General features: G+C 50.0%; 1 protein-coding gene across 7 annotated transcripts in view; it reads right to left on the bottom strand.

Moving 5' to 3' along the window:
• IGSF3 (immunoglobulin superfamily member 3) overlaps positions 1-26935 on the bottom strand; it is a 93790-nt gene extending 66855 nt beyond the window's left edge. For 3 of the 7 annotated variants that reach the window (XM_058716078.1, XM_058716079.1, XM_058716084.1), the window contains exon 1: positions 12784-12877. In XM_058716078.1, the coding sequence (XP_058572061.1) occupies positions 12784-12862 (79 nt within the window). In that variant the 5' untranslated portion in view covers positions 12863-12877. Of the gene's footprint in view, positions 1-3280; positions 3339-12783; positions 12878-25458; positions 26142-26274; positions 26415-26559; positions 26717-26802 lie in introns of those variants that run through there. The other 4 variants (XM_058716080.1, XM_058716081.1, XM_058716082.1 and 1 more) reach the window with 4 other exon arrangements.
• Between the last annotated feature and the right edge of the window lie 913 nt (positions 26936-27848).

Raw genomic sequence — 27848 nt, 5'->3', positions numbered from 1 at the left:
GACACGCAGCTCAGGGACAGGTATAGGGAGGCACTCATCCACACGTGAGGGCAGGGCACACGCAAAACCAGGGGACGAAGGGTGAGTTCACCAAGAGGACCAGTGTGGGCTCTGGCTAAAAGGCCAGGATGAGCACAGGTACACGGAGCACAGCTGCAGATGGACAGGCAGGGACCAGGCCTCCAAGATGTATGTCTTGGTAAAGATGGGAACTCCATCCTGCGTACATCTGGTCACCCAGGCCTCATTCTCCAAATCCTACCTCCTCCGGGACCATCTGTCCTACTCCGGTGCAAGCCTCAGGCGTGGAGATGGGTGTTCAATGACTGCAGATGAGGGGAAGGAGACCGCATCTAGGACCAGACTACATACAGGGAAGGAAGGGTCCCCCTTTGCCCCTCCCCCATGCGGCTCCCACCTTCTCCAAAAGAAGAAAGGAAGCACAATGTAATTGCTTCTTCTATAACTTGTTAAGTCAAATCATTAAGGCTTCATTACTTGGCTTTTTCTAACTGTCAATATAAGTGTCTGGAAAATACGTGGAATCATGGGCCTCTAGGAACCTATTAAATTTAAGGGGATCCACAACCCACTGTCATCGAATGACAAAATATGCATTTTCTCAGGAATGGACACGTTTCTTAGCTTCAGTCTAGATGCTGATGACATCATGCGACAACAGGAGCCACCTCAAGTTCAGAAGACTAAAAATAATTGCACGTTTCTTTAATTTTTGAATGAAGAAGCATAAACACCTGTGTCTATTCCGGGACTGTCAAATCCTAATATTTTGCCACACTTGCTTAATTTTTTTTTTTCCAAGGAAGTAAGCCCTAGAGATGCTGCCCGTGTCTGTATTTCCCCCTCCTCAGTCCCATTCCACCCCCGCCCCCACTGCAGAAACAACAACATCCTGCACTTGGCATTTATCACTCCCGTCCGTTTTCATGCTTTTACTATAGATGTATAACAATATAGAGTTTCTGCACATTTCAAAATTGTTTAAAATGTCATCGCTGAATGCACTTTGCATCTTTTTTTTACTTGACAAAAACATTTTTGAGAGTAATCTCTGTTGACATCTGTCACTCCAAGTGCATTCCTTTTGATTGTTGCATATCATAGTCCCTTGTATGAATATTCACTGTATCTATTACGATTTATCTATTCATTTTCCTGTTGATGAATGCTTAAATGGTCCGACCCTTCACTGCAATGAATATTCTTGTAATTGTTCATCTAAGGGTATCTTCAGTCACGCTACATGCTGCCCAAATCGCTCTGCAACACTGGCACACCAATTTACATTCCCAAGGTCAGGGTTTAAGTGTTCCTTCTGTTCCAAGTCTTTGTCAACTCCCTGGTATTGTTTGGCTTCTACATTTTTCACCAATCTGATGGGGACAAAATGTTACCTCCTTGTTATTCTGAATAGGGATTTTAAATGCAAACACAAATTACTGAAAAATGCAGCCTAATGGACAAGAATTTTCCACAACACATGGGCAGATAATAAGTGTTCCTTGGGTTTTCTGGAAAATAATACAGGAAGGGTAGGAAAGGGAGTGAGGGTACAGATAAAACAAGACTGGTTGTGAGCTGATAACAGCTGGAACTGGGTGATGGGTGCGTGGGGGTCATTATCCTACTCTCTCCACTTGAGTGTATGTTTGAAATTTTCCACAATAGGAAATTAAAAAAAAGAAAAAGCAGTAGCAGCATCCAGAGCAAAGATAAACCTCAAAGAAACAAGAGCAGTGATCACGGCAGAGGGCAGCCTTCCGAGAGGGCAGAGGGCAGAGCTAAAAGGGCAGCAGAGGACAAAAGGAAGCTTGGAGAAGGGCTTTTGAATTGTGTTATTATGATTTAAGTCAGAAAAGTTAGGAACGGTATTCATCCAATTAGTGTTCCTAAAATGTTACCAGACTTTTAAGTACTATTGGTAGGACGGTCACCATTAAAAACCACCCAAGATGCCGTTCCACAGAATTTTACTTCAAAATACGGAACATTTTGTGTGTTTTCATTCTTCCAAATTTGTCTTTGAACAGGTGCAAGAATTATCTTTTTAAAGAAAACTTCAGAATGAAAAGAAACTGGTCCTCAGGCTTCTGGTTCTGATGTCTGGAATGACTTCCGTAAGGGTAAGAGCTCATATTGCACACTTCTGAGGGCAACTTTACCCTTGATGAATAATATTAGAATTCTAGATGCCTCCAAGCAGCTAGAGCCGAGAGGACCTGAGTCCCTATGCTTAAGGGGCAGGGGTCCAGGCCCGGGATGTGAAAGATAAACCTAAAGAAACAACAGTGGGATTCAGGGCAGAGCAAAATTTGACCAGGGAGAAAGCTAAAAACTCCTGTTGCACGGGGAGGAAGGAAGAGCATTTTGCTCAAGTGGATAAGAAAATGTGGAAAAGCAAAAGCCTCCGCCAGAATTAGAGCCCATGGTTTAGAGCCAGGAGCTCCAGGGCTGTCGGGGAAGAAGTGTCCTGAGCTGCAGGGCGTGGTGGCAGCAGGCAGAACCCCTCGGGGCAGGAGGCCCACTGCACCATCATCATTCACTGCTGTGTGCTGGGCCCTGAGAGCTCAGGGTGGCAGACATCAGCGGGGGCCACCAGGCCACCTGCCAGGGAGCCCATGGCAAACACCGCTCAGCAAAGGCATTTTCAGGCTCCTCTGCATAGTGTTGCCTTAAATCATCCCCCGATCCCCCGTCTGGAACCTTCCCCACCCCACCCCCACCTTACCCTGCAGCCTCCACTCCCCCTACCTCTGCCCCTAAAGCAGTTATTCATTAGCCACAGGGATTTACCTCCCAGTAACAACAGAGGCTGCAAACCCTCTTTTTGGTCCAAAAAGCACAGTGAGAGGTGCTGGGGTTACAGAGCCTCATTCGCCAAATGCTATGCGAAAGCTCCAGAGTCAGATCATCCCGTCCCACTCCCTTGTTCACAGAAAAGGAAACTGAGCTCAACCTGTGCAAGGACAGGACAGTGAAGAGCCTAGCAGTCAGGTTCCCCAGCTGATCCTGCCCTCCCCAAACCTGCGCTCAGCGTTCTACTCTGTGACACCAATGATTCAGACCAGAGGACCTGTGCTTCCTTCATCAAAGAACACCTGTCAGTATCACGTGGCCACGTCACCTGTCACATGGTTAGCTCCTGACAAAGGGGCTTAGAGAACTCAGGTCTCCGGATTCCCAGATTAGAGCTCCTGTTCCTCCCACAAGGCTTCCCAAGGCCCATCTTCGTCGGCAATCCAGCGACTTTGGTACTCACAACCCTGGGTGACCAAGAAATCCCACTTGCGATAGACACTCATCGTGTGACCTTCAGGGGCTTTGACTCACTCCCCTGACCATCCTTTGTGTCCTTGACTCCTGGCCGCTCAGCAGCAGCTCAGTCCTCTTCTGTGCATTTATTACTGTCAGTCTGTGAGAGGAAGCAGGAAGTTTCCATGCCCCAAGCTCTCAGAGGCCGGCCTTCTCAGCTGACAGAGCCCTGGGCCAGCCTACCCCAGTCATAGCGATCCCAGAGGAGGGCTGGAGGAGGCGGCTTTCGAGTGTCAGGGCAGTGGCCAAGGCCAAGTCTCATGACATTACGTGTGTACACAAGACACTATCCCATGGACAGTGCAGCTGACCCTTGAACCCCCCGTGCAATGCGGACCATTGTCCCTACTCCTCAGTGAGAAAGCTGAGGTCCTGAAAGGTCTGATGATTCACCCAAGGTCAGCAGTTAGCAGGAGTCAGGGGGAGGGCAGGAAACCAACACTTTCCATTTCAAGGGCATGACAGCGAAGAGCCTAGCAGTCAGGTTCCCCAGCTGATCCTGCCCTCCCCAAACCCGTGCTCAGCGTTCTACTCCGTGACACCAATGTTTCAGACCAGAGGACCCGTGCTTCCTTCATCTGGACCCCTACCAAAGAACACCTGTCAGCGGTCCCCACACAGGAAATGCCACCACAAATAAAGAAAAAGGTGAACCCAGCCAACATGCTCCTCAAACTCCTTTTCTCCAGGAGCCACACCAAGGCCAATGATGATTTGACAGCGTCCCTGTCCATTTGGGACTGCCAAAACATCAGGGACCTTAACTGGAAAGTAATGCAGGAAAAACCGCAGTCACTGGGTACCTGTTAAGGAGAGCCCCAAGCAGTGACTCCAAATTACGAACCGAGGTGATGGCAGAGAAGAAAGCCAGCGAAGGAGGCTGCTCTGGGCTGCCAAGGGCCACCTGGAGAAAACCTCTCTAGTATCAGCTGGCTCCAAATGTTAAGACTTTTCCAGAAACCCCACATTAAAAGGGCAGGCTCTGTAACTGGTTACTATAACCTAGCCACTACACGAGCCAGCTATGGAACCAAACATGTCTACGATCAGTTGACTTGAGGGGATATTACCCTTGAAAACATGGGTGGGTCTCAGCTACTCTGCTGAAATCTTCAAGAGGAAAAATGGAAGTTTCCCTAGTGAAGAAGAAATCAAGGCTCAGACTACAGGGTAAAATCCTGTTGAGTTTCCAGTATGCTGGCCTTCCCTAGAGACTTCAAACTTGCCAACCACAGAACCACAAGAATTATTCCAAAAGTTAAATCTCTGTATGTGTGCCTGTGTGTATACATATGCATGTCTGTACATATATGTATACATACATATATATGCGCACATGCATATATGTTCATGTTATAAACGTTTATGTTCTCTTTCTCAGGAGAACCCCATCTGATACTGATTTTTGTACCAGGATGGTTCTAGAGGAACAGAATCTCAAATATGTGTTTTCCCAAATGGCTCTGGGGTTTCTAGAATTCTCTAATCTGAATAAATATAAAGGCAAACAACTCTTTAAAAAGAAAAAGAAGAGGAAAGGAAAAGAGTAAGCTCGGTACACATTAAAGTGATTATCCGCCAGTAACACCACAGCAGCTAGTGACCCTATGGGATGACCGGAAAGGCCCCAGGTTAGAAGTCAACTGTGCTAGTCCCCCTTCATACTCTGCTGGTGGGAAAGGACGATGGCAGAGTCACTGGGGAAGACAGTTTGGCAGTTTCCTATAAAGTTACATGTAAACTCGCCGTATGACCCAGCAATACCCACTCCTGGTATTTATTTACCCAAGAGAAATGAAAGCCTATAGCCACACAAAGTCTCGTACACGAAACAGCAGATTTATACTAGCCCCAAACTGGAAACAACCCAAATGTCCATCAACGGGACATTCTGTCCATCACAGAATGCGATCTATCCGTACATGCAAGCACACGGATGAATTGCAAAAGCATTATGCTGAGTGAGAGAAGTCCAATTCAAAAGGCTTCATACTGTAGGACTGCATATGGCCGACACTCTGGCCAGGACATCACTGTGGTAACAAACACCAGATCTGTACCTGCTGCCTCTGAGGGTGTGAGGAGGGAACTTCCGGGGGCAAAAGTACCACTCTCTATTGATTGTGATGGCAGTTCACACCAACGTCCCTCAGCGCTCACGGAACCATACACTTAAGACTGGTGAATTTCTGTTGCATGTTAATTCCCCACAATAAAGCAGATTAGACCAATACTGGGCTCCTTTTCCTTAGCAGGAAGTGGTTTGTGCTGGCCGTGACCTGGAGAAATCACACAACCTCGCTGTGCCCTGACTGCCCCATCTGGACAAGGGGTTGCATGACAGTCCTCTGACCCGAAACTGCAGGGATGAAGTCAGAGAACGTGTGTGAACACACAGACTGGACTGACTTGGGGGTTAAATAAATGTCAGCTTCTGCTTCCCTCTTCAGTGCAAAGGAGCCACCCTACCGATCCATAAACCTTCCGGGTCAGGGGTCAGGGATGCACCAGAGGGCTCGGTGAAGACAAGGAGAGCAGGCTGTAGCCTGAGTGGGACACAGGGTAGAGGGAAGCCGTGGATATGGCTGCTCGGGGGCGGGGGTGGGGGGGGTGGAGTGGGGAGACAGAGAACAGCACAGAGGAATGGCAAGGGCCGGACAGCTGTGGACCGTTTTGCTCAAGGCCAGCCTGGCTGGGGCCTCCAGGCCTCTCATTTCGCCTGCCTTAATGAGAGGTCGTGCAAGTGCCTGCCCACAACTGCATCATCTCCTCCTGTCGCCAGCTTAAACACAGAGTGGAGCTAGAGCAGGACAAAGTCTCCTTTATAAAACACTGTGGCTTGTTCCCACTGCCGTTTGAACCCTTGGGCTCTGTGACACGGCACACCAGCTTTGGCCACTCCCCGTCACTTCCCACAGGCGCCAGGACAGCGCATTCCCGTGCCTGGCTCCTGGGTAAATGCCATTATCATTGCCTTCAGGGGGAGCCGGAGACTTCTAGGGGCTGGGGTCAGAAAGCGTGGACCTGCAAGACTCCTAGGAACTTTCAAAGGCTCGGGAGGCGAAAGGTGCCAGTTCGTTAGTGTGTCTCGTTTTACTTCACGAGTTCCTCTTAGCACAATACGCTGACCAGCCGCGACAGGGGTAGTTTCTGGCTCATAAAGAGCACAGGCGAGAATTTCCTCAAGTCACTGGAGGAGAGTAGGAAGGAGGCAGAAAGCAGCCACTGAAGAGTATTCACAGGATACCAACGTCACCAGAGGCAAAAGCAAGTGAGTTGTCCGTGGAGAAATCTAGAGGAGGGAGACGGCAAAGTCTGGACAACAAGGGAAGGGAGGGGAGCAAACAGTGGGGTCCCTCGGGTCAGGAGCCACTGCCACCAGCAGGAAAGTCCAGCACTGGCCAGCCTACTCTTGCCTGTGGGGTCCCTGTGCTTCAGGGGATGCTATCACAGGTAACACAGGTATCCATCTCCCCAAGCCCCGCCCCCCCACACCCCAGCACGCCAGCCAGCAATAAACAACTCACTTCCGCTGGACACTCTAAACAGATACTCTAGGATTCCTTACGCTCAAATGCCAACGCACATTCTTTCCATAAACCCCAGCACGGTGAGTGAAATGACATCAACACCGCTCCCTGAGAGCACTGGAAAAGAACGCAAAATGGGGGAAATCCTGAAGAACAGGCAAGAGAACAGGAGCTCTGACAGAAACAGGAGCTTGAGCAGATAGAGGAGGCTGGAAGCGAGGCCGGCTGACACACCGCATAAGCCAAGGCACAGAGGCAGAGGGCTGGCAAAAGAGGTGGGGCAGACAGGCAGGCGAGCCCCAGGGGGTAGGGCCCAATCAATGGGGTGAGGAAACCCCCTCAGAGCTGTCGCGGCTCTCAACGTCAAATGAGGCCAAGGCTGGTGGGCACTCCGCGGCCAGTGGATATGTTCAACGGCTCAGAGATTCTTGAAGCCCCGCTAGGGTGGCCTCGCCCAGACTGAAACAAGAATGGCAAGATATCCTAAGGAATGTGACGACAATGTGGTCCAAAGGTCTTGCATTAATGGCTCAGCAACTATGTACTGTGGCTTAAATCCAATCTCCAAATGGCCAAGGCAACCTGCCACCAGTCAGCTGACCAGGAAGGCCCCCTGGTCCTAAAGGACAACTTCCGCTGAGCATTTACCAGGCACCAGGCAAGTGCCAAGGGCTCTCTCCCTAGGGTGGCCCCATTCAATTCTCCCACTAACCCACATGAGTGGCTCCTATTGTTTTACAGATGAGGAAATAAATGGGAGCTTAGAAGAGTTAAGTAGCTTGCCCCAAATCCTACTGCCGGCTCCCTAACAAATGCTTATTGAATGTGGCCTGGCTAGACAGATGGAAGGATGACTGGAAGGACAGATGGACAAAGGAAAAGGCCAGGCTGACAGATGGCTTTGGTGTCATCTCCCCCTGGGACGACACGTGGACCTTCTAGGCCTGTCAGAGGAAACAGGGAGAGCAGTGGGTAAAATAAGGGCGGCTACCCATGAACAGACCGGTACCCACAAATACTCAGGACACCTTGGTTTTATTGAAAATGGAAGAAAAATTTAAAAAAACGTTAGACAGAGGAACGGTCCCTCCATGTCGTTCAGTTTTCAAATTCATAAAGACAAGCCCGAGGGGCCAATACCTGGCTATCCCTCCGTCTGAAGGCTTTTCTGCTGGGTCTCTGTGGGCCTCCAAGTTTCCAGTTGGACGAGAAACAGAGCGCACCAGAGATCGCACCCGGAGCAGGAGAGGCGCCTCACAAAGGCCCTTCTCCTGCACCCAGCTCTGCTTTGTTTAAGGCAAGATCAGATTCGGCATCTGCACTTTTACTCGCTGCCTGACAAAAACCAGATGTCAAATGCCTCCCAGCGCTTCATCAGGGCCCCTGCCCTTAGGAAAATAGTGTGAGTCAGCCCGGCAAAATGAACCCGGCCGTAGCAAAGAGTGGTCTGGGCCCAGGGCCTGCCTTGCTCCACACACTACCGAGCCTTTAAGAAAAGGCACATTTCCAGTCTTCTGAGAAGAGGATGGTTAAAAAAACTGGGCTTTGCACCTCGTTCTTAGCTTACCGTGAAGCTCTGGAACTTTTTCCTGAAGCTCCCTGTCTAGATCCACCAATGATTGAGACGCTCAAGCTGGTCACCAGTGGATACCGGCCACCGAAACATTCCCCTACACAAGCCACTGGACACGCTGCTACCCCTGGAGAGAGCGGCCATCTCCCTACCACAGCTCGTGGGCAGGGAGCCCCTACCCTGGAAAACTAAAAGGCTTTGGTATTAGAGGCAAGAAGTAAACTCACCCTCCAAGACCACTAAGCCCCGGAGGTAGAACGAAAGGCAGCCAGTGAGCTCTAACCCCTTCCACGCAGACCTCTGAGCAAACCGTGTCAGAAGTAGGTGCTGAAGCGTAACCTGAAGACCACGTATCACCTGGACCCTGCACAAGCAGCAGGGAGCAGCGCCACTCTGTTACAGCTTCAGGTATGGCTTCCACCACCACCACTTCCTGGCCAAGGGCAGAACAATCGAAGTCTTATGCTGGAAGGAGGCCCTGCTCCCCTATGACCAACATCCGAGGCCCGTGGCCCTTGGCCCCCAGGATGCTCGGGCCTGGGGGAAGGGGAAGAGGGGGGAAGAAATGCAAGAATACTGGCTCTTAGCTGCCTCCGCCAGGAGATGACACCTGCCACTTCCTCACCCATTTTACTGTCTAAGAACAGGCATATGACCCCACAAAACCGTGCAGATCTGGAGGGTTATGTGTGTATCTGTGCTGTCTCTGACACATCATCATAAGCCCTGGCCTCTCGTTCCCAAGGCCTGACCCATATTTTCAGATGAATTCAAGGTCCCATTACTTAGGTCTTCCATCATTACCTCAAAGCCTCAGTGGCAAAGACCAGACAGCATCGTCCTAAAATCGATCCCCTCTTTCAAATGTCCATTTTATGTCATCATGCTCAAACACTCAGAGGCAGCTTCTAGATGTCCCCCTTTCTCCGCATTCAATCAACCCGTCTCTCAGCAGTTCCTTCACTCCTTTACAATTTTCCTCTGATACCTTCCTCCATTTCCTACTGCTGTCACCTCAAACCTCACCACCTATAACCGAATTATTCCACTCAGCTTTTGCTGTCTTCCCTTCTAACCGACCCGGCACATGGTGGCCTCCCCCTCCCCCTCAAGGTCCCCATTCCTAGCTTCTCCCCTGCTCACAACGCCTCTCACTGCATCCATCAAGGGTCACCTTCTAAGCCTGCAGCTCGCCGTGCTCTAGAATCTGCCTGTGGAATTAGGACGTAATCTCACCGTTCTCCGACAGCGCCTTGGCCACTCCTGTCTCTGCAGGTCTGCTCATGCCATCCGCTGCTCAGAATGTCCTCCTGCTCTTCCCACACAAATCCTAATCCCACCTCAGGATCCATTCCAAATACAATCTCCTTGCTCCGGCTTTGCCGGCCAAGGGACTTCCCTCTCTCCCTTCTGGCTCACCATGGGGCTGAACGCTGGCTCTGAATAGTGTGCATGTGGATGATAAGCCGAATCGTACTGTTTTATGAGAATAAATCCTTATTTCCTGCTCCTTTGAGGGAGAGTCTAATATAGGTTGCCGTCAACTGTAAGTAGCCAAAAACACCAACTCGACTGGCTGCAACAGTGAAGACAGAAAGTATGATGGAGGCCAGCCTGTCAGTCTTTAGTGGTTCTGTGATCAAGGACCCTGGTTCCTCACCTCTGAGGGCTCAACAGACTTCCTTTCCTCATGGTGATAAGATGGCTGCCTCATTTCCAAGAATCTAGTGGAAGGAGCTGTCCTCCTCCTGTGTGTGTGTGTGTGTGTGTGTGTGTGTGTGTGTGTGTGTGTGTGTTTGTTTTGAGAGAGAGACAGAGACATCACCAGTGGGGGAGGGACAGAGAGAGGGAGAGAGAGAATCCCAAGCAGGTTCCACGCTGTCAGTACAGAGCCTGACACAGGGCTTGAACTCACGAACCTCGAGATCATGACCTGGGCCGAAACCAAGAGTTGACGCTTAACCGACTGAGCCACCCAGGCGCCCCTTCTGTGTTTCTTTTTAAGAGAAGACATTTTTCCCAGAATCCCCACAGCAGACTTCTCCTCATATCTCACTGGCCAAAACTCTGCCAAACGCCCATGTCTAAACTATGGGCCTTTATGACTGGCTTAGATCAGTCGACTTTTATTCTGGAGCTGGAAGTAGGGTCACTTTTCCTTGAGTAGCACAGAGAGAGAGGCATGACCTTCAAACCAAGTCAGGGCTCCGCCATCAAGAAAAGAACGGCTGCCACGTAGGCAACCAACGGCATCTGCCAGAGGCAGGGACCGATGTCACATATTTGTGTTTTCCTAACTTGCCACCCCCATCCTGTGCTGGCACATAAGGGTGCTCAACAAAGAGCTGTGGAATTGAGCTGAACTAGAAATTATCCTGTGGGTGTGAGAAAATAGCATGATAATAGAGTGGACACAATTGGACATTTGTGCAGAGAAACTGGAAAGAAGGCCAACAAATCCAAACAGATGCAAAAAAAGTACTTAGCAGAGGAGGTTTGGGGAAGCTTCGGTCCAAGCCCTAGGCTGGACCCGACTCCCAGTTCCACAGATACGGAGTAGGCCACAGGCCAGAGCACCAGGCTTCTCCCAGCAGGGCCCAGCTGGGCCTTCTCCTCAGTTCAACCCTTGCCTCCAATGGGCCAGCGATCTACATCCAGCCCACAACCCATCAGGCACAAAGGAGGCTCACAATGAGGACAGTCGGTGCCTAGCAAGTAACTGGGCACTTCGTGGGCACACACAAATGCGTTGAATATGAGAACACGTGAGGTCTGGGCCGTAAAAGCGAGGGCTCCCTCTGACTCTGGACTAAAGGGACGGGTCTTTCCATTGCTGATAGGTCTCTCCTCCCTCCTTTCTCCGGGGCCATCCCGCTCAGATCTCTTCCTTCATGTCAGCTTTTCCCACAACCTCTCCCAGATTCTCTGGGCTGCTGACAGCACCTGAGCCTGGGAAACGTGCCAGGAACTGCACAGAAACCATACCAAACACAAGGCTCCGAAGTCCCATTGAGGCACCCTGTCTACATCACAGGTCCTGAGTTTCAGCTCTTTGAAATTTTAAAATTCCTTTTCCAGTAGGGTAGCAAGCATGTCCTTGGCTGAAGAAAACCATGTGAAATGCAGCATGCTCCCAGAGTTCATTGATTACAACGCATAGTCAACATTCAATACATATTGACTCAACAACTAGTACGTTGAACCATATGACGCTGTTGGTATTCAACGGTTGCTGACCTACTAACGTGGCAATGTCACACAATTCAACCTAATATCTACTCCACACCAGGCAAGAGGTGAAGGAGGGGCTTGGGATGCCATGATCAACAAACAACACACAGATACAATCCCTGTCCCGATGGAACTTACAGTCTGGTGCGTTAGACCGCTAATTAAAAAGTAATACACCGTTCAGCTTCACTACTATAATTAATTATACGTGTACTTATTTGTGGACTTGCTTGATTTCTTTGCTAGCCTGTAAGCTACATAAGGGTGCTGGCTGCTGTCTTTTCTATAGAACACACTGCCAAGCACACAGCAGAACACATTAGATAGCTGTTAAATTTACTAATTCATGTTAAAATACACAAGTGCAGGTGCTGTGGAAGAATTGGGGGGTAAGGATCAGGGACTCCACTAGCTTGGAAATTCCAATATTGCTAATAATGTCAAATTAGGTCTTCGTGAAACAGGTATTTATGCCACATATAATTGACCGGCAGTGTATTACACAGGGTTTCATAGGGACTATTTAAAATACTTAAGAGAACAAACTGTTTTCAAGCACAATCCAGTTTTTCAGAAACTCCATTTACATAAACAATTGGTGCGCTAATTGCAAATCATTCTTATTTCTCTCCTAAAGCAGGATCCCCTAAGGATCTTTATTAGGCGCTCGATTAGCCTAGTTTGAGTTACAGTATTTACTTAAAAGTAATAACAGCGAAGTTCTTGAAAAATATTTGGTAATTCTAACATTTTACTAATTCAAACCAATCCTCTTTGTTAGTCTATGTTGCTAGGGATTTCACCGTCACATTAAGACAAAGCACTGAAGTCTGAACCTGCAGTTCGCCAAATTCCTCTGCAGGACACTTCTGACAGCAAGAAACGGAGCCAACATCAGAAAGGGGTTGAAACCAGAAAATCAAGAAAGGACGATGTGAAAAGAAACTGTAATCCAGTTTAGTCTAATAAACGACGCACATGAAGTCACATTCCAATGGTAAGCAGAGCACGTGAAAGTTTTAGGTCCTGCACCCCCGAACCTGTCACGGATCTGATATAATGTAATGTAATGACAAATGTCAGTGAACACCGTGGACCAGCAGGCCTCTTATCTACCTCGCAGCCTCTCCTTGAGAGCCAGCCCCGGCCGCACTGCACAGACACCAATGAGCTTGGACGGTATCTCCGTGCGCATCTGGCCTCTCGTTCTCTGCACCGGCTCCGAGATTTGCTAACACACTAGTCACATTCACGGGGCGTCTTGAACTCTCTCGACATGGCAAATCATCAGCAGGCCCTGTCCCCACGCCAAAAGCAAACAAAAGCCCGTCGCCGGCAAGGAGGACACCCGGTCTCTCCGAAGGATGCCAAAGTCCCCATCCTGCCTCCTTTGCAGAACCCTGCAAATCTCCCCGATGCAGGCAGGATGAGCAAGGCGTGGGGGAGATTATGCTCTGAATGTCTTAAGAGATTAGTTACTTAAAATCCTCCACATGACTTCAGTCATCCCCGTTACAGATGACAGAGTAAAAGCCTACTTGATTAAAGCCGAATGCCTATACATTTGCAAAAGGCAAAATATGGAGAAGAAAACAGGAGTCAGATTACTGATGGGCACGGCATCAGCACCAGGACATCAGGGGCTGCTGAATAAATCATGACAAGGAGGCACATGCAGTAATCATAGATTCACCATAAATACCGCAGCCCTCAAGGCTCTCATATTTACTTACTTTCCCCCAAAGCATAGACTGGATCCGGCCTTGTCCTCGAATGAGGCCTGTCTCTCCCCAAATTCCAAATATGGGAAATGACAGCTCTTCTGTGGCAGGGGTAAAAGTGGGAAGGCAAATGTTTGTATTACGTAATGTTTTAATTTTAAAACAAAGACTGTGTATGCCAGAGACTCTCTCTCTTCTGTTCGGGGCATTTTCCAGTCCTTCTACCACTCTCCCCCAACCCAGGCCACGGCAGTCTTTTCCTCACCCCCAGAATAATTCCCCTTTAGGATAAAAGGATTACATGTGAGATCCGTGAGGATCCTTTCAAAATACATTCAAGCCTAGAGGCACTTGAGGTCTCTGTGTCTTTCCTCCCTTCGAGAAGTCCGCTGAGGGTGTGTGAGGGGACAGCTGTTCAGAAGAGTTGGATTCATACAAGCGTGAGACAGGAGTTACAGATGCTGTTCCTCCAGCCAGAAAGGTGCCAGGACACCCGGCTAGGGGCCACAGCCCCCGTTCCAACGGAGGGACGGAGAAAGAGCCAGGCAAGGCGCTCAGATGTGGTCTTGTGTTTCTGTAACGAAATAATAGAAGGCAGACGGCAAAACGGTCCACCATGCCATCTTCTGTACTAAAACATCAGAAGACATTAAGAAACTGTTCAGCACATCATTTCTAAACAGCATCATAAAGAGGGTTGCCTGGTTTCGGAACGAGCCTAGACAGAATGACTCTACCTGCACAGTCACTCCCTATAGTTTATTGGAGACGTGTCCATCCGGGAAGCAGAATTCCCAACAGACCAGCCATCCCCAAACCAACACAAAACCACCGCGGAACAAAACCGATGACGAACGCCAGAAAGGCCTCCGAGAAGGATGGCGCCCTGTCCCAGACGCTCTGGGGAGCAGCGGCCACCAGCTTTGGGGTGGAGGGGACTCCCACCAGGCACAGTTTCCAACCCCGAGTCTCAGGGAACTGGTGGAGACAGGAGAAGCGCTGGTGAAGCTGGAGAGAAGTGGATGGATGCGTGGGGAGGGTCAGCCCTAGGTCAGATGACGGCACCTGGCAAGAGCCTGGATCCCACTGAGACAACACGGCAGTTTCTGGAAAACGGGGCCAACATGGAGAGGGCCCTGAGCCGTCCCCACAGCCTCTCCTCCCAAGGTTCTCCTGGGAAGCAGGGAGGCGGAGTCCTAGGTCAGGGACATAGCAACCTTCCCGCCACCACACCCCCAACATAAGGGTGCTCAGGAGAAAGCCCGGTGTGGATGTGTCTCCTGTCTGATGGCAAGTATGTGACTGCTCTAGTTCTCTTCTGTTTCGGCTTCCTAGAAATTCAGAGCTAAGAGTGAGATTCCCAGTTCCCACAGACAGACAATATCCCCCGCAGTTAATAAGGGCATTCTACATCTCCAGGACTTGGGATATTTGTGTATTTTCAAGAGAAAGAATCTGCCCTCGCTGGGCCACCCACCCCAATCTCCCCCAATCACTGGTACTCCTCTTTTAGTCATCAAGGGCCCTTTGTCACAGCGGATGGGGTATGTGTAATCGCCTCTGCTAAAGAGGTGACAACAAACCAGGAGGAAAAGACGTTAAGTAACAGGAAGAGAAAAGATTTTGCACCTCAGGGACAGAAAAGAGTTCCCAAATGTCAGAGAATTTTTAATTAATCTATTTATTAAGATTAAAAAATACAGATCAGGTGACTTCTTAGAACATGTGTCATGATTATACCTTTTAATTCCTGGTACGTGAGAAAACGGAACAATGAGCTGCTTGTAGCCAGCACTCAAATATTTGCTGAATGAACAGATAAAGTCTTTTTTTTTTTTTTTTTAATGTTTATTTATTTTTGAGAGAGAGAGAGATGGCGCATGAGCAGGGGAGGGGCAGAGAGAGAGGGAGACCCAGAATCCAAAACAGGCTCCAGGCTCTGAGATGTCAGCACAGAGACCAACGTGGGGCTCGAACTCACGAATCATGAGATCATGACCTGAGCCGAAGTCAGACGCTCAACCGACTGAGCCACCCAGGCACCCCAGATAAATAGTCTTTTTAGGAAAGTGTTGCAAGTAGTTTCTAATGGAACAGTGGTCTTGGGATGGGCGGTAGGAACATCAAACCCTGCTGTTGAAGAAAAGCAGACTAGGACATGTGAACCCAATGACCATCCCTCCAAAACGGTAACTATTTAAAAAATCTGGTGTAAAGGTGAACGATCCAAGAAACCCGCATGTGCTCCCAGGGATTTAAAGACAGTCATAACCAGCGAACCTGAGAAGTAACCCAACACTTTGAAATGATAATCTTTTTACAGAAACAGCCGCTTCTGCAGGGCTAGAGGAAAAAGTGCTCTTTTAGGTTAAGGTCTTAAATGTCTGGTAGCCAGCAACCTCAGTGGCAACATTAGTCCAATTCATTCTACACGGAAGAATCACTTGGGAACTGAAAATGCAGGAAAACTGGGGCACCTGGGGGGCTCAGTCAGTTAAGCATCCGACTTCAGCTCAGGTCATGATCTCACAGTTTGCAAGTTCAAGCCCCGTGTCAGGCTCTGTGCTGACAGCTCGGAGCCCGGAGCCTGCTTCCCATTTTGTGTCTCCCTCTCTCTCTGCCCCTCCCCTGCTCACACTCTGTCTCTCTCTCTCTCTCTCTCAAAAATAAATAAATGTTAAAAAAAAATTTTTTTTAAGAAAATGCAGAAAAACTTGTCCAGTTTTCCCCCTAGTTAGTCTATGAACAAATAAAGAACTTGACTGAATTAGACCCCAAACCCAATATTTATGCTTGTCCTCTTAACAAGTTTTAAATAGGCTTCATTTTCATTCAACATAATTTCAAAATTATAATGAAAACAGTCAACAAAATATGTGTGTACTCAATTTGTTAAATTTATGTGCTTGGGGAAAAAAGAGTCCGAATAAACAAGTCAATTATTTTCATTAAATACATTAAAATTTAAGGGTAGTGTTTTTATTATGACTCTTGCCTTAATACACCAGGACAAAATTATTCCACGATATAGCTATTGAATGAGGCTCACTACTCCCCCACTGATTTCACAAATTACAGTTCCAACTAGCTATAAAATAACCAAATCAGTTCTGATATGGCCATAAAATTAAGCCTGAAAAAAACAGTGAGGCAAATCACCCCTTTAAAATCAAGTGGTTGAACAATACGTTCTACATGATTCCATTTATGTCAGAAAAAAAAAAGTCTATATTTGCGTGAGTATGCATGCATAGAAATTATAGAGAAAGACCTGGAAGAATATATATCAAACTGTCAAGAACATATATCAGACCTCAATAAGGGGCATGGGGTGGAGAGGGGAACGTTCACATTTTACTCTCTGTCTGTACCGTTTAGATTTTTTACAACAGAACTATATTCCCGTGTTACCTCCGTCAACAAATTAAAATCCAAAAAAACAAAGCAAACAAATATAATCTACCTTCTGAAATTGAAACCAATCTCTCAGGACCTTACTTTTATTCAACACGTTACCCTAAAGCACCGTATTTGCTGTTTTAAATTACGACTTAATTCAAATTAAGTCTTCAGTGGCATTTAAGATTGATGGCATTGTTACATCTAAGACGTTGTGAAGTTTCTCTGCAAGTTCTTTTTTAAAAAAAAAAAAAAGAGAGAGAGGAGTAGGATGTCCCTGGACAGGACAGGTGTGGTTTGACCTGTAGCAATGGATACTCAACTCCAGTCTCCCGTTCCTCTTTCTACAGAAAGTCGCCCTAGCAAAGTCAATCGAGGTCACCAAAGCAACCAATTAATGGCAAACACCATCGAGGATATCCATGTCCCCTGGGGTTCTCAAAGTAACCCGTGGGGTTGTCAGAAAGCCGGCCACCTTGGACATTTCAAAACACCTAACAATGACAACACTTCCCCTATCATGGAGACACAGGGCTAAGACCGAACAGGCAAGGCCACGTGGGTCCTTTGGTCATGGACTAAGCAGAGTGCCAGATTAATTTTGCTGCAGAGCTGAACTACATCACTCTATCAAGGGTGAGCAGCCATACTGGTTACCACATAGGAAAAACAGATTAATTACTACTTAATGCTGACAGACAGAGGATTTCAAATGTATGGGGCTCCTGAGGGAAGGGAAGTTAATAAAAGGGGTCCATGAGAAGGAGGTCAGCAGCCTGCCTCATGACACATCTCTGTCACCAACACACCACAGGCAGGATCCGGTGCCCTGCGGGCAGAGACGGCGTTCTCTGAAGACACCATGAGAAAGGAGGTATGGACTGTGCTCCAGAGAATGGGAAAATGGGTATTACAAACAAAAACAGTATCAAATACACAAAAATAACGCCAACTTAAGGCAATTCTGAACATGCTCCCAGACATCAAGGCATCATAATGGGAAAGAACACACAACTGGTATTGGATTTTTTGCCCCATTTTAAGAAAGGAAGGCCTAGGGACCTGAAGGTCAAGGGGAAGACGCCACCACTAGAAGATGGGACACCAGTTTCTTTGAGTTCACAGTTTTGTCAGAATGTCGTTGCCCTGGTTTTTGATGGGTACACGAAAGCTCGTCCCTTGGTGCAGGAACAGGTCCCCTGGACCCCCACCTCCGGCTTTCTCTCGCCAGTGGTCCTCCAGGTACCCACTTACAGCTCTCTGGTATCTTCCTTCTGTCTCAGGCCCAAATATCCACACTTCATGCCGACCGCTCCAATTCTTACCAGCCAGCACACTGACATTCAGGCTCCTCCACCCCTTGAGAAGCCTTCTCAAAGCAGCCCGATGTGCCCAGGGTGTCCTTCACCCCACAGTTCTGCCAGGACCTCGCTCTCCCATTACTTAAGAAATGTCTGGGGCGCCTGGGTGGCTCAGTCGTTGGGCGTCCGACTTCAGCTCAGGTCACGATCTCGCGGTCCGTGAGTTCGAGCCCCGCGTCAGGCTCTGATGGCTCGGAGCCTGGAGCCTGTTTCCGATTCTGTGTCTCCCTCTCTCTGCCCCTCCCCCGTTCATGCTCTGTCTCTGTCTCAAAAATAAATAAACGTTAAAAAAATATTTAAAAAAAAAAATGTCTAACATTCCAGCTTTTCCAGAAAGCCTTTCCAGACTGACCAGTCATAAGCTACTCCAGCCTCAATCTCCCTCCTGGACAGAGTTTCCTCACTACTCCTGCTGAGCTGAAAACAAGAACAAACTTGCCTGGCCCCTCCCTCCCCAAAGGACACCTGTCTTCCATCCTCAGAGAGCACAGACTATCAATGTCTTCCTCTCCATTTGCAAAGTGATTTACCATTTGTTTTACGGCTGGCCTTAGATGATCATCCCCTAGAAGACAGGGACAGGGTGGCGTTCAGCAAAGCCTGGGTCACTGGGATGACAGGGAATAGGGTATTTGGATGAATTTAATTAAAGGGTTAACAGAGGATTAGACAGAAACTTTGCTTCAACTCTCGTTATTATAAAGCCTGTTATAAAGGCTTTTGAAATACATCTGACCACTTTCCAGCCTGAGTAGAGTTAATATAATTTAATCTGTGATTTAGGATCTTACAGTGCCCTGAGGCTCATCATTCTCTTCTGCTACTATAATTATAGATGCGGAAGATGTAGAGACTGGACTGACGGTGCCCTGGAAGCCGATTTCGAGAATAAATCCTCGCTACCGCATCTTGTGAACTCGGCCTTTCGGAAAGTGGAGTTCAAAATAATAGAAACAAAATCCCACTTAATTGGAGGTTCCAGTTAAGGGAGGTCCATTGCCATGGTCTTTGTTAAGTCCCCACCACTGTGGCCCACAATTAGCCACTTAATAAAGCATTCCTGATGAAGGAATTTGGCAACATGTGATTTTCTACAAATGTAAGCTTGATTTTGACGCAACCACTCATTTCTTTGAAAATCAAGGGGCATTCACACACAGGTGTCCTAAATTTCCTTAAATTAAAAACCAACCCTTCACGAAGAGTTAGCTCTGCTCACTTCCAAGCCGCAAAGAAACAGGTGTCCAATCATAGCAAATGAGGAGCTCCCAAAGGAACCTCAAAATATTAATCAAGGAGCCATAACACAGGATGCACAAGGCCGGGGACCACGGGAGGCCAGCAGTGAAGCCACTTCATTCAGTTTCTAGGTCGGGGCTCCGCCGAAGTGGTCTGCCTGGGCCCTAGGGGCTCAGTCTAAGCCCAAATCCCAAACGCATTACAATCGAAGCCAGTTCTCTGTGTCCTCACCATCCGAGATGGAACTGGACCCTGAAGACCCCTGACAGTCATTTCTCTGAACCCTAAAGGGCCACTCTACCACCATTATGACCACAGACTCCTCAGCACCATCAGGACTCTACTGGGAATAGAACGCTCCCCGCGTGGAAACCCTGCCCGTTTCTGAAAGCCAATAAAGTCCTCTCACACGGCATCTTCCCAGCAACCGCTGCCTACCCTGAACTTTACTTTGAACTTCACAGGGGTCCGTGAACGGAAGTCAGGAGGTATGTGAACTTGAAGAAAAAAAAAAAAATGACAGCTTTATTTGCAGCTAACCTCTAAGTGAATGCGAGCTGTTTGATTACGAATGTAGGCAACCACCATGGCGATGTCTCCGGGACCTGTGACTCTGTCACAACGCAAGTCACACATGCCTTCAGATCACCTCACAGTTGACACAGATGCCTCAACACACCGTTTTCATTCTTCACTGTGCCATAATTACGGTAATTGTTAGAACTGCTGTTTGAGCTAGTTATTTAATGTGCTCCTAAGAAGCGTATTGCTATGATCCTAAATTTGTTTAATGTTTTGATGACTGTATTTCAATAGAACTCATTTCCTCTGTTAGTTGATGTATTTTTATTTATGAATTTCAAAGTGTTACCCAAAGAAAGGGTCCATAGGCTTTTCCAGACCGCTCAAAGGACCCAGGGATACAAAAAAGGTTAAGAACCCCTGTTGAGTGGTATAAAAGCACAGGCCCTGTAGCCAATCTCTAGCTCTTGTCCTTTGAGCAAAATGATTTTAATTCCCTGAACCTTGAGTTTCCTTATCATGATCAAAGGAGCCGACACAGAAACCATTTATTCAACCAAAAAATCAACTGAATGCCTACTTTGTGCCGGTACGCGCAGAAGGCCGAGTTCTGGGGCTACAGCAGTGAACACGCCAGAGATGGTCCTTAATACAGAAGGGCTTGCTCTGTGAAGGGCTGAACGGTGACTGGCACATGAGCATTCTATAAACACTGCAGAACAGTACTATTGCTAAAACCACAACACTGCCTGCGTAATCATATGCTGATTTATGTTGCTTCCCGAGGAACAACTCTTGGCTCATCTGGCTCAGGCCCTCCCAATAAGGCTTCTTAGAGGCCAGGGGCTGGGCCTGGGTACTCACAGAGGGGCAGCGGGTGACATGGAAGGGCACAGGGTTTGAACCAAATGATCTTGGCTTCAAAACCCCGTGCTGCCGCTTACTAGCTCTGCCACCCTGCCGGCAGCCCATAGCCGTCCCTCCAAAATTGGCTCTCTCCTTCCCCAGCAGTAACACAACCCTGTTTTTAGCTGTACGCTCGGAATGAAGGATGGTATTTCCCAGCCTACCTGGCAGTCACATACGATCACGTACTCGAGTTCTAGCCGATGGGGACAGAAGCAGAAAAAGAGACGTGTGCAACTTTCAGGAAGTGTTCTTAAATTGGGAGGTCTTGCCCTTCACCATTCCTTCTCCTCCTCCCCGATGGCTAGGGCCAGCACAGCCTTCTTGGACCATGCCATGACCTTGGGAATGGAGGCATGCACATGGAACAAGACAGAAGGGGCCTCCACACCACTGTGGAGCACCGTATGGAACTGGGGGACAGTAGTCTACTGAAGCAAGTTCCTTAAACTCCCTGGACCTCAGTATCTCCACCTACAAAAAGGTGACCACGTGAGACATCTATCCAGCGAGGCTATTTTAAGGACTTAACAAGATAGGGCTTGCTTCACAGCAAAGGCCAGAGCCAGGAGAGGCGGTACTGTTCTGCTGCTATGCAAAATGCAGGAGACCGGGACATCTTCACAGCCCTGGGTGCACAGAGGTGGCTCGATAATTCACACAGCTGAAAGGCATCCTGGCCCGTCTAGTCCTCCTGACAACAATTCCCTTCTCCGGTGGGGCGCCTGGGTGACTCAGTCGGTTGAGTGTCTGACCTCAGCTCAGGTCACGATCTCACAGTTCGTGAGTTCGAGCCCTGCATCTAGCTGGCTGCTGTCATCTGTCAGCTCACAGCCCGCTTCAGATCCCCTGTCCCCCTCTCTCTCTGCCCCTCCCCGCCCCCCCAAAAAGAATTCCCCTCCCCAGCACCCTTGTTAAATGGTCCCCAGGAAAGGGAAGTGCACCACCTCTGGGACAGCTGGTGGGACGTTGTTTGTTCATCCATAAATCACCATCGTCAGAGCTCTTCCCCCTACTGCCCCACACTGCCTCGCTTCTCCCTTCTGCCTTTGATCACGAGTCCTGCCCCAGAGCTCACACTCATCAGAACATCAAAGTACCTTTCGATCTCTTTCGGAAGAACCCTCTGGCCTCTACCCGAAGAAGCCTTCCCTAACTGACTGGGAGGTAGGTGATCACTGCCTCAGTCCCCTCGTATTCAAGGGAGAGGCTGCCCAAACTCTACAATGAAATTCTCTCCCACTGAAGGAGAACCCATATGGCCACTAGCCAGCCACGGACTCTCCTGTGTTGATCCAGAGATGTTCCAAGCTCCTACATTTCTCCTTGCTAACTAACTACTTTTAAAGCTCTTTCATCTTGTTTGCAACATCAGCATTGGTCTAGGAGGGCATCACTACTCATGGTTATGCAAAGCCGAAATCTGCTTCATGTGCCTGAAGCTTATATTCATCTTTCCTGATTGTCCCCTTCCTGTTATTGCAAACACAAATCCTTTTCGGTCTCTCCCACGTGGCTGTCATCTTTCCATGTCACTGTCACTCATGCAGGCTGCTGCCAGGCACAGCCACAGCCTCATTCCCTCCTTTCCACATGCATGCTCCTACTCTCTCCCCTCATCTTCTGCCCCTGTCTCCACCCATCAGCACTGGTGACTTTACTATCCTCATGGCTCAACCAGGCCCCGGCATAAGATGGCTTTGGAATTGGAACGAGGGTGGCCGTGGCAGCCAATGGCTCCCAAGTTGGGTGGGGCACCCCGAGCTACCAGAGAAAGAAACAAGACACAGTGGTCAAGGAGGCAGGAAGCAGTACGCATGTGGCTTCAGCAGGACAAAGACAAGGGCAGGACTCAGCACCCAGACAGGCAGAAGAGGAGGAAGCTGATCCAAATCCCAGACACTGGCAGAGGAAGGGCGCAGAAAGCACAGGCCTAACGATGTGGAGGGAGTTGCAGGCAGGTGAGAGATGGTCCTGTCCGCACCCTCACGTACTGTCATAGGGTGTTCTGCCTCGAAGTGCCATTTCTGGAGGCTGGCGGCACCCATGTCAGTGCCAGAGGACTCAGCCTTATCCTACTTTTTACAAACAAAATTATATTCCAGGTGTGTGTGACCCACAGGAGCATAAAACCTCAGGATTCTTTGCTCTTTGAAATTACACATTAATTTACGTTACACAGCAAGAATGCTGACGCATGAATCAGCCCACACCAGACCGCAAGCCAAGCGGGAAGTACGACCCCCAACCTGGGTTCTGTTCCCTCCCAACACCTCCTGCTCTCCAAGGTTAACAGCAGTGGAGTAGCAAGACCCCCTCCTGGCCATGCTGAGAGTCACTGGGGAAGGGGAGAAGATGAGACTCCACCGGAGGGGTGTGTGCAAAAACACCAGGCACGAAACCTTCCCACCCTCACCCACGTCTGGTCATCTGCCATTGCTCCCCTTCAAGGCCACCTTGACATTCATTTCCTGGCCCACGACACCTGTTTATACACGAAGCTGGGAGTGGAGGGAAGATAACAGTGTGCCCAAACTCCACTCCAGAGTCGCCCAGAGGGCAAACAGCAGGGGGGAGGGGGGACCCGCAGGAGGCCACACATTTCTAGAGCAGCAGGGAGAAACAAAAGGCACAAAAGTCACAGTTCCCTGTTTTGCCTTTGGCGGTTCCTCCTCCAGCCCCGGTCCCACCCTTCCACCCAACCTTCTTTCCCACCTTAGCCATCCAACCCCGCAGGGCTTTCCTTGTTTGTCCTCGTGAATCCACATGAATCACTAATTACTGATTTAAACCCAGACACTAAGTGAATGACAAATACAGTATAACAAATACCACTAGGCTATTTAGCACTGGCGAACCCAGAGCTACCTGCCTTAACTCTGCCTGAACAGACAGGAGACACGGGACACTGGATCCTAACCCACACCGGGGCAGAACACTGACTAAATTGCCAACAGACCGGCGTCTGTGTGTGTGCTAGGGCGGGGAGGGCTGGCTCTAATGAACTCACACACTGCTTCTTTCGCTTGGAATTACCTAGGGGAGCAGAGAGCTGGACATCGAAATTTTCAAAAAGCTCCCCCAGGGGCGCCTGGGTGGCTTGGTTGGTTAAGCGTCCGACTTCGGCTCAGGTCATGATCTCACGGTCCGTGAGTTCGAGCCCTGCGTCGGGCTCTGTGCTGACAGCTCAGAGCCTGGAGCCTGTTTCAGATTCTGTGTCTCCCTCTCTCTCTGCCCCTCCCCTGTTCATGCTCTGTCTCCCTCTGTCTCAAAAATAAATAAATGCTAAAAAAAAAAAAAAAAAAAATTAAAAAAAAAAAAGCTCCCCCAGTGATTCCAACATGTGCCTAAGTTTGAGAACCACCAACTGAACATTTATTAGGTGTTCCAGACGTGTTTCAAAGCAGCCGAGATATTTAGGACACCTTATAGCCTTGAACTGGCAAGACAGGCCTTGGCAGTATCATCCCATTTTACAGAGATTCACATGGCAATCGTGATGAGACTGAGATTCTAATCAGGTTCTCTAACTCCAAAATCCGTTCTTTCCGCCCAACTGTGAACTCTTGCATGGGTAGAGACAATGCATGAGAGCTATCTCCACTGCCGGCAGCTCAGGCATAAACTCCGTAAATGCAAAATATCTAGATTTGGAGATGCAAACACCAGAGGCAGGTGTGATGCCCTCTTCCAAACACAAGGGACAGAACCATACAGAGAGATCAGAAGGTGTGCTCGTGTGTGAGGTCTGAGGAGATAGACGGAGGATGCGTGAAATCCCGGCGTGGGAGTTTATCCTAGACCCTAGATGTGTCCCTCTAATACCACACTTAAGATGGTGCTAATCGGCATGGAGAGCATGGGCAAAGGAGGGGGGACCTCTGCAATGAGGAGGGAATCCCCAAGAGAGGTGACAAGGGTTCGCCTCTCAGGGCCACAGTTCGTCATCCTGCTCTAGGCGTTGTGGCCTTCTGCAGCGCGCCCCCCCCCCCCCCCACCAATCCGAACACACCCCCTCCCAAGCAGTTTTCCACTCCTCGGGTCTCTCTTCCTGCCAGAACTACGGTCTGAGGCTTCTTGCTGAGGGGACATAAGACAGGTACCCCCACACATTTAGTCTCCAGACCGCTTGGGCAGGGCAACGCATCCCTTCACCACCCTACTCCACTCATGCCTACTTCCTCCTCCAAAAAAGCCCCCCAAAAACCCAAAAAACAAACAAACACACAAACAAAAACATCTTTACCACCAAACCAACTTTCCCCACAGTAAGAATAACGTGCCCACTCCAAATTAGGAACTGATGTGGACCAACACAGAAGGGAAGACACTGAAGTTTATGACACTACAAGAAGCCAACCCACGAGCCACACGGAGTCCCTAAACCACCAACTGGCAGATGGGGGCAATCTCATCACAGGGCCCGGGACAGACACTTCAAGGACAGCAGATGTTCCTTCTTAAAGACAACCGGCAACATCCCATCATTCCTCCTGGTTCCTATTCCGACCTGTGACACACACCGGCTGCATCGTGGTGTCCCCCAAAGCCAAGTGTTGATGGGAAAGAACCACAAGGAATTACAGGAACCAACGGCAGGTTAAACTTTCACATCAATCGCACTGATAAGCGGAGACACTTACCCAGCACAGCCAGACAACTGAGCACTGGAAAAAAGCACTTCATGTCGGCAGCGGAGAAGAGACACCACACAGGACGCTTCCTCTTCTCTCCGCACTTAATCTCTCATTTCTGGCAATCCACTTATAGCTCCAGAGGGCAGTTTTGGAAACAGAACTTAACTCAAAAAATGAGAAGAGGTTAAAGAGAAGAGATCATCGGCAAGATGGGGGGCAGGGGGGAAGGGCAGCCAGTGGCTTGTGTTAAACTACCCTATGCTAAAGGAAGGGTCCAGAACAATTCTGAAGGCCCTCTAGGCTTCTGTCACATCCTGTGCCTTAGCGGTTTCCACTGGAATTGTAGATTGCAGTGAACTAATCCTCGAGGAAAAGGGAAAAAAGAGTCTGAGAAAATCCTTTCATCCGCTGATTATACAGGAATGTCCTTGGCTTCCCAGTGAAGGTGTCTGTAAGCTCCCTCATTCGGATTCCCCAAAGGGAAGACGGTAGGTTTTGTCAAAACCTTTGACAGCTAAATCGCCCGGGAACAGCACGGACTGTTTGGGTTTCTTCATCCAAAAGTCCATCTCCATCCATGACGGTAGGTCACGGGGCCGCCACCTGCCCCAGACCTTCCCAGAACAAACCAAGCAAGTTGGCGTTCGGCGGCCCCGAAGCGAAGCCGGTCCCACAATGCCAGCCGATTTCTGAAAGAAACACAAGACAGATGTAGCCAAGGCGCACACAAGCGCCGCAAAACCGAGAGGGGCCGAGCGCCGGGCTGCTCCGGACGCCCGGGTCCCATTCCTGGACCAGGACCGTCCACCAGTGCATTCTGACCTTGGGCAAGTCGCTCCACTGGCCCCCGCCTCAGTTTCCCCGCCCGGAGCCAGGCAATTGCGGGAAGCCTGCTGGTTCCTGCAATACTTTGCCCACACGGCTCACTCCAGGGCACTCCCTTCGCCTCCCGCCGAGCCCGGCGCCGCCGGGAGCCCCACCCTCCGCGGGGCACCTCGGGAGGGGGCTCGACGTGGGGCCGCCACTCCTGCTTCCACCTCCGGCCCCCGCCCCAAACGTGGGAGCTCCGCGCGCGCCGCGTCCCAGGTGGCCCCGCTATTGTTTTACCTTCCCGGCTGTTTATTTTTCGCTGGTTGGAAAGAAAAGAGACGGAGGGCGAAGCGAGCGGGGGGCTGCGCTTTCCGCTGCCGGGGCGCGCTCGTGGCCAGGCCAGGGGAGGGTCTGGGGCCCGACCCCGGAGCGGAGCCGGCCCCGCGCCCGCCACCGCCCTCCCCGCCCCCTGCCCCGGGCTCCCGGCTGCCCGCGCCGCCGCCCCTTCGCGCGCAGCCCGCGCCCCCACCGGATACTGACCTCGCCCCCGGCCCTCTCCCTCCGCGCGTCCGTCCGGCGGCCGGCGGTCCGGGCGCACGCCTCTGGGGACGCGCCGCCTCCTCCCTCTCCCCCCGCAGCCGCACCGGCAGCCGCGCTCCGGCCCCTCCCGAATCCCCGCCCCCCGGCCCGGCCCGCAGCACCCGGGCGAGCCGCGCGCGGGGCGGGGGCGGGGGCTTGGGCAAGAGGCGCCGCCCCCGGGCCCGCCCCTTCCCCCGCCCGCGGAGAAGGGGCTGGCCTGGGGCCTGGCGGGGCGCTCGTGGGCTGGTGCTCCCGCCCAGGCGCACCTGCCCGGGGAGGGGGGCGGGGGGCACCCCAGGGCTGGGCACAGGGGGCGTGTGTGAGCCGGGCAGCTCCCAAAGTTCATCGGCGGTTCACACGCAGGTTGCCGGGCCGCCGGCGGGAAGCACAGGCCCTTCCCAAAGCCCCGCAAAGGACCCGCGAGCCTTGAAGCGGGCGTCTAGCGAGCACGTCCTCTCTCCGGGAAACAAAAACAAAGCCCTTGTCAGGAGTCTTGAATCTGTGCTTGCGGTGGAGGCCCATATTGTGCTTTATTCAATGGCAGAACTTCCTGGAAGTGGTGGCCGAACTGAACTCGGCACAGCCCGGGTTCTAACCCCGGTTCTCCCACATCCTCGCTGCTGACTTTGGTCGAGTTACTTAACTTCTCTGTGCCTTAGTTTCTCCGTCTGCTGTTACATGGGGAAATAGCCCTTCCCTACTGAATAGGGTTCTGTGAAATGTCCACGGTACACTTGTAAGAACACTTAGAGTGGAGCCTGCCCCGTCTTAAGCACTCAGTAAATGCAAGATATAATTATTTTATGAGGCACAGCCCTATCAAACGAGTGCATTTTCATCCATTCAATACTTAATGAACACACACGCGTGCTGGGTAAAAACGGTCAAAAGGCAACCGAGGTCAAATAAGACAGTCCTGCCCTCCTGGAGCTTGATCTGGTGGGGAGACAATAAAACAGGTATGGCAAGAGAAGAACAGAGTGTTGAGGAAGCATGAGCCAGGACCT

Source organism: Neofelis nebulosa, chromosome 2 (assembly GCF_028018385.1).
Source record: "Neofelis nebulosa isolate mNeoNeb1 chromosome 2, mNeoNeb1.pri, whole genome shotgun sequence".
Taxonomy (NCBI): Eukaryota; Metazoa; Chordata; class Mammalia; order Carnivora; family Felidae; genus Neofelis; species Neofelis nebulosa.
Note: the sequence above shows the minus strand (reverse complement) of the source record. Positions and strands in the feature narration are given on the sequence as shown.